The sequence below is a fragment of the Myotis brandtii genome, unplaced genomic scaffold, assembly GCF_000412655.1.
Source record: "Myotis brandtii unplaced genomic scaffold, ASM41265v1 scaffold847, whole genome shotgun sequence".
NCBI lineage: Eukaryota > Metazoa > Chordata > Mammalia > Chiroptera > Vespertilionidae > Myotis > Myotis brandtii.
The window spans coordinates 334,716-344,965 of NW_005371441.1; the positions used below are offsets into that span (position 1 = coordinate 334,716).

A 10,250-nucleotide genomic window follows, 5' to 3' on the forward strand; every position below is an offset into this window, starting at 1 on the left:
TGGAGTTGGGAGAAAGCAAGGTGGGGACTCGATTACAGGATAGTTAACAAGGTTATGTGCTCTCTTAAGGGTGGCTACAGTTTATGTCAAAGGTGTGTTAACCTAGATGCACAGAAACAATAGACAGGGCTTGCTTAAGGCCAAGATAAACCTTTCACTAAAAAAATTATATGTGTGGGGCATGTCAACCACCATAACCTGCTCAGTAAGAATGTATGCAGATGCCAAGTTCTGTATTTTTCCCTAGACTTTTGCACCCCCTGCTGGAGAACAGGTTTATCCTCCCTGGGGGGAAAAATGGTCACTGCTTATTTAATTTTCCAAAAACATTTTGGCCAAATTCTCTGTGTTTCTTCCTCAGTCTCCTCTGGAACCACAAAGAGGAAATTGAGTAAAATCTCCACTCAAAAGACATATACTGATTTATATGTACAGCACAGTTTTCTAAAATATGAAAAAAAAAAAAAAGTTTTCACCTTTGTTAAAGAGTCCACCACTCTGGCACACAGAAGAGCTCCTGGCAGGTCAAAGTAGTTATCATAAAAATAATACTTTCCTGAAAAAGAACAAAATTTTAAACTGGGAACAAATTCATGCTGAAATTATTAGAGGGAACATCTCAGACTATTTTTTAGGCTTAAGAAAGGTTAGGAAGAGCTTTGCCAGAAATCTAGAGGAAAAGGAAGATGATATCCCACATACACTTCTGCCCCCGCTCTGCTATTCTGTACCACACCACACTCCAGGGCTCCCCCAACCAGACAGTGGGCAAAGTCCATTACCCTGTACATTCTCTGATTTCTTGCCTGTGGCACCAAAGTGCCCTGCTGATCCTGATGGCTAGCTGTCCTAAGCACCATAAACCTGTGTATCCTTAGAGCATCATTGCCAGGTGTATACTCCTTTTTTCCATCCCCTGCCTCTCCCTTTGTGGGCATTAAGAGATGAAATTCAGTTTAAGAGTTGAATATTGATGTGTCTTGTTTGGAGTCTAATAAACAACTCAGGAGTTTAATGAGAAGGGCTCACAGACTTCCACCCACAAGGCCAGGGGCTGATGTCACTCAACTGTCAAACATGGGCTGGCCTGTGTGCACAGTGAGGCTTAGTCAGCCTTGACCTATTAACTGGGCCAGGCTGCTGTCAATGCTTCTCCCAGCACCAAAACCCTGAGACTGTACTGTATGAAGGCGTCAACGCTCCACCTGCTTACAGAACAGACGGCTCACTGGGAATGAAGTGATTGGTGAGCTCAATAAAGCAAGCCTCTGAATCAAGACCAAGTCCCTTAACCATTAAGCTCTGTACACAGAAATACCTTTCCCCAAGTATCCACTGCCAATACTATTCTCTTTGCAAACTACACACTTTTAGTGATCATGGAATACAGGCACATGAGTGAAACCACTGAGGGGAAGAGAACCATTTATGTTAGCCTAAGTCTCACTTCCACAGATGAGTGAAATTTCCATTTAAAAATGAGGAAAGTGATGCTAACAGTGGCTTAGGAATTGACCAGATCTCTTTATCCAGCAAGTAACAGAGTCAATACGATCCAGGCCTGGCTCCAAGTTCCTTGTGATTGCCACTACACCAAGCTGTTTCCGCATAATCTACCCGTTTGTGGGAGAAAAGCTCAAAAGAACTTGCTCTCTGGTAATCGGTTGGTAAGGAAAACCATACTTATGCCAAGTCAACATCCTGAAAAGGGATTATAAAAAACATTAGTGCTTGCAGTGCCCTAAATATACTGGTAGGGAAAGCACTTCACAACTCTCTATTTAACTCGGAGATAAATAGACTCAATGAATACAAGGAAAGGGCAAGTAAAGAAACATGCTATTTGGCCATATTAATCAACATTTTAAGCCTGCATATCCTGAGAGCATCTGTACTTCTAGGAGTTCACCCTGGATATACTTACGAAACTGAAAACTGTACACGTATGAAAAATGTGACTGCAGGCTTGTCTGTAATGGCCGAACATCAGACACAACCTCAATGTCCCCATCAGGGGACTGAGAAAATAAATCGTGATTCAGGCGCTGGATGCCAGCATTTAAAAGAATGAGGTATATCCGTGTGTGTGCTGATGTGACAGGATCGCTAAGATGTAAGCTACAAAGAGCAAAGTACAGAAAAATGTATGATCCCTGTGGTATAATTTTAAAAAAATAAGCTTTTGGAAAGGGGAATTTTGAGGGGCAGGGGTTGGACATAATTTCTCTTCATTTTATTCCTTTCTATACTTTTTAAATCTCCTAAGCATATGATCACATTGTTGTTGTGTGTTTTTTTTTAATGTAAATAAAGTTTAACTGGGTTGTAGAACCACAGGCCATTTTTCTTCTTTTATATATCTCTACACTAAAAAAATAAGTGTATATTTTTCCATTGATTTCTAAAGAGAGTGGAAGGGAGGGGGAGAGACACAGGGAGAAACATCGATTGGTTGCCTCCCGAATGCAACTGACCAGGGCCAGGATCAAGCCTGCAACCAAGGCACGTGCCCTTGACTGGAATTGAACCCGGGACCCTTCAGTCCGTGGGCCGACGCTCTATCCACTGGGCCAAACCGGCTGGGTTAGTATTTTCTTAAAAGCATTAGCTTGTTAGTATTTTGTAGAAACAACAGGCCTCTGGTATGTCACCGCCTGACCACCAGGCACCTGGAGTGAAAACAGTTCCCTAACCAACCCAATGAAGAGCAGATAACCTTCCAGGCCATCCTCAGAGGCTCCTGGGCAAATTCAGCACCAGAAGAAGCTGCTGATTCCCCCTGGAGAACGGGCTGAGTGGTGAGTACACAGATGGCTCAGAGTGGGCGAATGTCCTTTGACAGCTGGGAAATACTTTATTCTTTAAAACACTCCCCGTTACTGAATGGATGTCAGAACTTAGCTGTGTGCCTCGCTTCTCTGGGTTATTTACCACCACCTGTACCCGGAGAGACAACAATTCTCCATCCCCCCTTGACTAAAAGGCTATCTGCCCATTTAACTTCCGCTAGTTATTCTGAGCTGACATGTGCGAAAGCATTCTATGTCTAACCCCAATGTGAAGTCTCAGCATTGCCTATCAACTTACTTTATCAAGAATACTCATACTTCCTGCAATTTTCATCTCTCCACAAAAACAAAGCTCTCAAAAGACTGCAAATGTAACAAAGAAAGGAAACACAACCAAGATAAGGACTAACTATTTCCAGGTTATTATATTTTCTAAAGGACAACAGATGCATTTCAAAATTGTAGTGTGGGAGAAAATGGCAAAAAAATTTAGGAAAAATGAAAAACCAGTAATCATGACTTTTAATAAGGTCTGGTTATAACAATGTTTTACTTTATGCATATCTATGTCTGTAAAAAATTTCTGAAAAATCTTTCCATGTGTACCCATGGTGAAGCTCTTTAAAGACTGGAAAAAAATGCATACAATCATTTAAAATAAAGAAAAAGAAAAGATGAAGGGAAAAGATACTAGAACTGGTAGTAAAAAGGAAAATTCTAGCCTGGCCAGCATGGCTCAGTGGTTGAGCGTCGACCTATGAACCGAATCATGGTTCGATTCCTGGTTAGGGCACATGCCCGAGGTTGCGGGCTCGAAACCCAGTGTGGGGCGTGCAGGAGGCAGCTGATCAATGATTCTCTCTCATCATTGATGTTTCTATCTCTCTCTCCTTCTCCCTTTCTCTCTGAAATCAATAAAAAAATATATATATTTTTAAAAACTGAAGGAAAATTTTAGAAAAGAGAAAGCAGTGAGGATGGAGAAATAAAAGTAAGGACTGAGCCCATAACAAACTGATAAAAATACAGATTGCTAAGGGATGAATTACTCCTAAGTGCTAGTCTTTTTCCTCTAGAACAAGTGCTAGGAGTATCAACCAAACCTTAATTAACATAGAACCAACTGCTAAAGAGAAATCAGACAGATGTGGAAGAAAAATACATCCTATTTCTATAAAACCACAGTTGCTTCCATGTACGTCATGCCCAGCAGGACACGAGAAAGGCCTTCTTCATGTCTTCGTGTAGCAGGTTCAGGGTCCAAAAGAAAAGGAGAGGGGATGGCAGTGCTGTCCACGTGAGACATACCTGATCGGAAAGCCATCCCAGTGTCAGACATGAAGTACTTCCACTCCCTCCCGCCGTACTCCTTGGCCAGCTCCTCGGGGGCCAGCATCCTGGTGCCGTGGCTAGCCCTGGTTTGGGGAGATGAGGGACAATGCTCGTCAATGGCTCCCTTGAACACCCCGCCCTCCAGCCTTGCTATTGTGGATCCCTTCTAAAATTAACAAAAGTTCTATTTGTTTCTGTTTTCAATTGGATGACTTCCCCATTTAGGAATCTGTAAGGCATTTCTCTTGACAGCTCTAGCTCTTCATTCATCCACCAACGAGCAAGTGATCAGTAGCAGCTCACAATGTGGACCTATAACATAGAAACTATAAACTATAACCTCTCTGGAAGGAATATGACACGACCCTTTCCTAAGAAACGGTCATGTAACTGTGAAGATAAGATGAACCTAACTGGAACAATTAAAAAACAACTGTGTGGACTGGTCAGGGAGAAGGAGAGAGAAAGCAGCAGGTAGGAGAGTTAGCGTGTGAGCTGCACCAGGTCCACCTGGGGGTGGCCAGCTTGTGGGCACAGGAGACTGTGAAGATGAGCGAGCATCCTGCCCATTCAAGGACATAACGTAGCTAAAAATACAATGGATGGCAGTGAGATAAATGTGACAAAACTTGGACCAGCAAGACAGGATGTAGCTATTTCCTGTGCTCACAATATTGCCCTTGCATCAGTTGGTCCTGAGGAAAGCCTCTTAGCCTATAGAGGAACAGCTGATATTTTATGTAGTTTATTATGAGACATGATAATGCTACAGAGTATCATTTTTCTTTGCTTGGGGTTATATTATGATAGCAAAGCAAAATTAAGGGAAAAAGAAACGGAGGAAAAATCACAAATAGGTTTCTTTTTATAAGGAGGTCAATGTTTTAGAAAGTGGTATGTAGCGATGGGAGAATCCTGAGTGGGAACTATGATAAGACAAGGAAGCTCCTATATTCAATGGAAGCAGGCATGAAGGAGATAAGCTCAGTTCAGGAGAAGCTGCAGGGCAGCTAGAACTTGAATGGAGAGGGTCAGACTTGCAGGAGGGATGTGGGGAGGGGAGATGAACTGACATGACAATGAAAGAAAGAAGCAAAACTGTGGATGCTTTCCATTCTTTAACTCAAGGATTTGAGATAGACAAGTACATTGTGCTAAAATGATAGCAAAGTTAAAGGTCAAAGTCAAAGCTACACTGTGTGTATGTATGTAAATATAGATATAGATACATGCATACATACACTCTATCTCTGTTGCCCAAGGAAAAACATGCAAATGAATAACAAAATAATCAGAAGTGGGGCCACGCCAACAGCTGTAGCTAGAGGCACCTTAAGGGAAAGTTGGGGGAGAGCAAGAATTTGTAATGTGCAAAAAATATGATATATCAAAAGGGAGAGTATGTATAAGAAGTAACCTGCTCTGAGCACCCTTTCCTTGGACTCTTAGTATAAACTAGAGGCCCGGTGCACGGATTGCAAGAGGGCACAGGCTAGGCTGAGGGACCCCACTGGTGAACGATCAGGGCCTGGAAGGGACCACAGGAGGGCTCCAGGGCGTGTCCAGCCCATCTCACCCAGTCCTGATTGGCCAGACCCCAGCAGCAAGCTAACCTACCGGTCAGAGCATCTGCCCCCTGGTGGTCAGTGCATGTCATAGTAACTGCTCAAATAGTCGAACAAACAGTCGGACACTTAGCATATTAGGCTTTTATTATATAGGATAATAAATCGCACAGCTGCATGGCCATGCTGACGTACTGTACTATCAGCATTGGGGGAAAGATAGATGCTCACTCCATGATCCCTCTCTAAGGCTCAGAGCAGTGACAGCAACTGCTTCTCAAATGCGTGCCCTACTTTTACCAACACTCAAAGGGTTGGACTCACCCTGAAAGGAGGGAAGGAAAGGGAGGCAGCAGTGAGTGCAGGAGAGACTGAGGAAGATTTGAAAAGTCTTGAAAAACCTTCCAGAAAGAGCTGGGATACCACAGAATCCTGCATGATGGGGGCAAATTTGGATAAATGGAGGAAGAGAAGTTTGCACAGACCATAAACTCCTATCCCATATCCATTCTCTCCTTCGACCTTAGTAAAAATAAGTCCTACTTTATTCCAGGTACCTACCCACCTAACACAATGTAATTCCCAAGCTCCTTTGCAGTAAGGGTGGGCAATGACGGGAAGCAAGTTATTAACGTTCTACTGTATTTCCTGCAAATATTTCTAATGAGCTAAATTTAAAGAAACTAGATGTTGAAGCCTAATGCTCAGATTTGTTATTTAAATGGCTCAAAGGATTCATACAAAGACATGCAGGCACACAGATGACCTATCATCTGACTAAAATAATGATCTTATTTAACTACTAGTGGCCCGGTGCACGAATTTGTGCACATTGGAAGGAAATTAATTAGAAGAAATATTTTAATATTGCTATTCACCTTTTCTCTATAATAGAAATGTCAACCAAATTCACAATCAACAATAACAGATCGAAACACATGCATGCGATTGGTGTCAGTGAGAGCTTTATATGTATCGTGCATGCGCGAGTCAACTTAGCCTCTTATAGATACAGAATAAACTTGCTTAATTAGACCTGCTTTCTGACTTAGCTAAACTTTTTCCAGCCCAGTGAAGCACCCCAACTTCTCTTTCAGGTAATTGTCAGCAACACAGCAGTAAATATCAACATGAAGCAAATTATTATTGTAGATACCGCAGGGAGAACAAAGGGTAAAATATTTAACTGCAGCAGTGTTTGACTATATTCTGCACAGTAAGAAAATCTGAAGTCATTTTCAAGGTCCACTATTTCTTGCTTCTTTTTAGTCGGGTCAAGTTTCTAAATCTCCATTTTCCGGCTAATGAAAAGAAAATAGGATTCCACCAAGTCTCCTATCTACCTATTCCAGGACTTCTGTGAGGATCAAATGAGATGAGGCACAGGGAACACGCTTCACAGACATTTGGTTAAAGTGTAAAATGTTTCCACCTGTGTTCTTGGGCTGAAGAAACTCCGAGGCGGCTAGTCGCTAGGGAGAGGAAGCCGGGCGTTGCTATGTGATGTCATTACCCAGATGGACACTAAGCATATTATATATATATATATATAATCTTAACGATAAAATATTACAGAGTAATAAGTGTCCTGAAAAGAGTAAAGCCTTGACTTCACAACTACATTTTATTACCTGAGGACGGTGCCATTATCTGCAAGTTTAATGAAGTTTCCATCTTCCAGATCCAAGGCCAAGCCCTTGCAACTAAAACAGAAATGTTTGATTCCCAATCAATTCATGCATTTACCTAACTCAAAAGATAATAATTTATATTTTCAAAAAGTCACAATGCAAAAAAGGCATTCTCCCATCCAGGGGAATGATACGTTAATCATACAGTTAAGAATATCCAAGGACTCTAAAATTAAATATCATCCACAGAGAAAGCATATAAAGAAAACTGTTATGTGAACAAACGAAGGACAGCATGTTTACTTTCTAAAATTCTTAAACTTTTAAAAAGAGAAATACAAACTCAAAGAGAAGCAAAAATGAACCTCATTGCACGTCTCTGTTAAAAAGTGAAAATGGTGCCCTGGCTCGGTGGCTCAGTTGGTTGGAGCATTGTCCTGAACACTAAAAGGTTGTAGGTTCAAATCCCGGTCAGGGCAGATACTTAGGTTGTGGGTTTGATTCCCAATTGGGGAGTGTCTGGGAGGCAACCGATCCATGTTTCTCTCTCACATCGATGTTTCTTTCTCTCTCTCTCTCCCCCCCTTCCTTTCTCTCTTAAAAAAAATCAATGAAAAACACATCCTTGGGTGAGGATTTTTTTAAAAGTGAAAATGTTTTTATTAAATAACACACACACACACACACACACACACACACACACACACACACACATTCATATTCTGCAAGTTCAGATTTTAGCCAGAGTCTTTCCTTACTCTTTAGAATTTGCCTTAATTTAGGTCAGGTTATAAAACTAGCCCTCTGGGCAAGGTATATTATTGAAAACAACTAAAAGAAAGTCAAATATTAAGTTTGGGGAGAAAAATGGATACAGATGCATTATTATAAATAATAAAAGCAAGGAGTTATAATAGCCAACAAATACCAAAGGAATTAAACAAAAAATGGCAGGTACTTTAGAAGTATGATTTACTTTGGTCCATAGTAAAATTTCCAGAGTCAGCAGATTCATATAGTAAAATGTTTCTGCTTCTCCTTTACAAAAGGGATTGAATAACAAAGGGCTAACCAAACATTGGAGGAATGCATAACGGAGGAACATCGTTGCTTTAGGATTTTTTATGTGTTTTAGGATTATTATTAATTTTCAACTAAACAATGTAGATAATCCTGTTAGACCACTAACAGGATTATCGTTTGGTTTTGTCATCTAAATGAGGAAGAAAGACAAAGGAAGCCTTGAGAATCCTAACCCAGAAAGGGAATAAGAGTCTTAGACAAAGGAATGTCTGTCCAATTACAGAAAAACCAAATGTCCTAATTCAGATACGTATCCAAAACATGACTCTTCTTCTGCTATACTTCTGTATTTGAAGAGCAATAAAACAAAACTTCTTAAAAGATAAAATTTTAGAGATAGCTCTTAAAACCTCCAAAACTCTTAATAATGACAAATTTAACCATGTGAAAATATCCACATTAGTCACATGCCCTCTTGGCTTGTTTTCATATTTGAGTCTAAACTTAAAGTAGAAAGGACATTCATTCATTAAACATAACATTTTTTAGTAGAGAAGGCATTTTGTCCTTTGACTCAATTTCACATTTCACTTTCTGCCTCCACAGAAGAGGAGGCATTAAAGTTTTATCAGCAACAATTAGAAATCAGAAGGGATGTGCAAACCTTAAAAACAAGGACCTACCAGAAGTCCCAATCCTCTGGAGTCACAGTGAGCAATTCCTTGTCATATCCTTTCTCTTTCACCAGGAACTGAGCAAAGCTATCATAAATGAGCTGTAGGCAAAGGGAAAGAAAAAAGAGAGGTTAAATATAAAATTCACTATTCATTCTGAATTTCACAGACCTGAAGACCGGATGGAATCACTCACGGGACAGTGGGGGAAGGGAAGATCTTAATTACAAAGCTCTTCAGTTTAATGCCCTTCACAAGCCATTAAACCACCCTTACGAGCCCCCAGTACCTGTAGTGTCTTTTTTTCCCCCTCCAAAATCGTACCATCATCAGTATACAATTATACAACCAAGGACAATTACTCATCTTTCTCCTGAATTCCAAGGGAATGGAGATCATTAAGACTTGGCAAAGCTTTGTAAACTTATTCAACACATGACGGAGACAATAAACATATTGACCACTTTATGATCACATCTATGCTTGGTCCAGCCTTGCCGAAAGGCCCCACCTCAGGTGATAAAGTTAATTCTTGTATCAGGGCCACAAAGTGGAGGTTGCCCCAGTGGCCCAGCCCACGTCACAAAGCTAAAGCTAAGTGTTCTCTGCTTCTCCTCTGTAGTCACCTTCATTTGGAAGAAATATTGTTAAAAACCACTGTCATGTTAGAGCCAAAAAAAGAAAAAAGAAAAGAAAGACCTAGAGGAAGTAGTGGCCAAAGAAGCAAGTAGTAAAGAAAAACCACCCAGAGCTTTGTCTACAGCTCACCTATAATAGCTTTGCTCACCTGCACTTACGGGGAACACACCTGTAAGGAAACCTAGCATATACCAATCGCAATCCTCCAACTCCGGTTTAGCTTACCTTACCTGTCAGCCTTATAAGGGAATCCCTGACCTCCTGGCCAGTCATGTTGTTTCTGTGTTGCCTCCTCTAATGCTCTCTCAGCTCACTCTTGCCCAAAATCCTTCTGGGGAGCGGTCCACTGCTGGGGAGGCACTGTACCCCAACCCATGGATTGTTTTCTCTTGAATACAGGACATCAAATGGGTTACCTAATTGTTTTAGTCTTGCAATTTGACATAAAGGCGTCTCAAAGAGAAATACACATGGGCACCGGGCAGGTGATTCCCGAGGAGGAATCTGCAACCTCCATCAGGTACAGGAAATACCTCTCATTTTTCCACCATAAGAAAAACAGGAAAAAGAGCAACAGAAGCCTCTGGAAGCAAGCAC

General features: G+C 41.1%; 1 protein-coding gene across 1 annotated transcript in view; it reads right to left on the bottom strand.

Annotated features, from left to right (window-relative positions):
• NT5DC1 (5'-nucleotidase domain containing 1) overlaps nucleotides 1–9,926 on the bottom strand; it is a 98,723-nt gene extending 88,797 nt beyond the window's left edge. The window contains exons 1-5 of the mRNA XM_005884722.2: nucleotides 9,879–9,926; nucleotides 9,024–9,115; nucleotides 7,318–7,389; nucleotides 4,098–4,204; nucleotides 477–556 (exon numbers count right to left, since the gene is read on the bottom strand). Of these exons, the coding sequence (XP_005884784.1) occupies nucleotides 477–556; nucleotides 4,098–4,204; nucleotides 7,318–7,389; nucleotides 9,024–9,115; nucleotides 9,879–9,926 (399 nt within the window). The remainder of the gene's footprint in view (nucleotides 1–476; nucleotides 557–4,097; nucleotides 4,205–7,317; nucleotides 7,390–9,023; nucleotides 9,116–9,878) is intronic.
• Nucleotides 9,927–10,250: the final 324 nt, after the last annotated feature.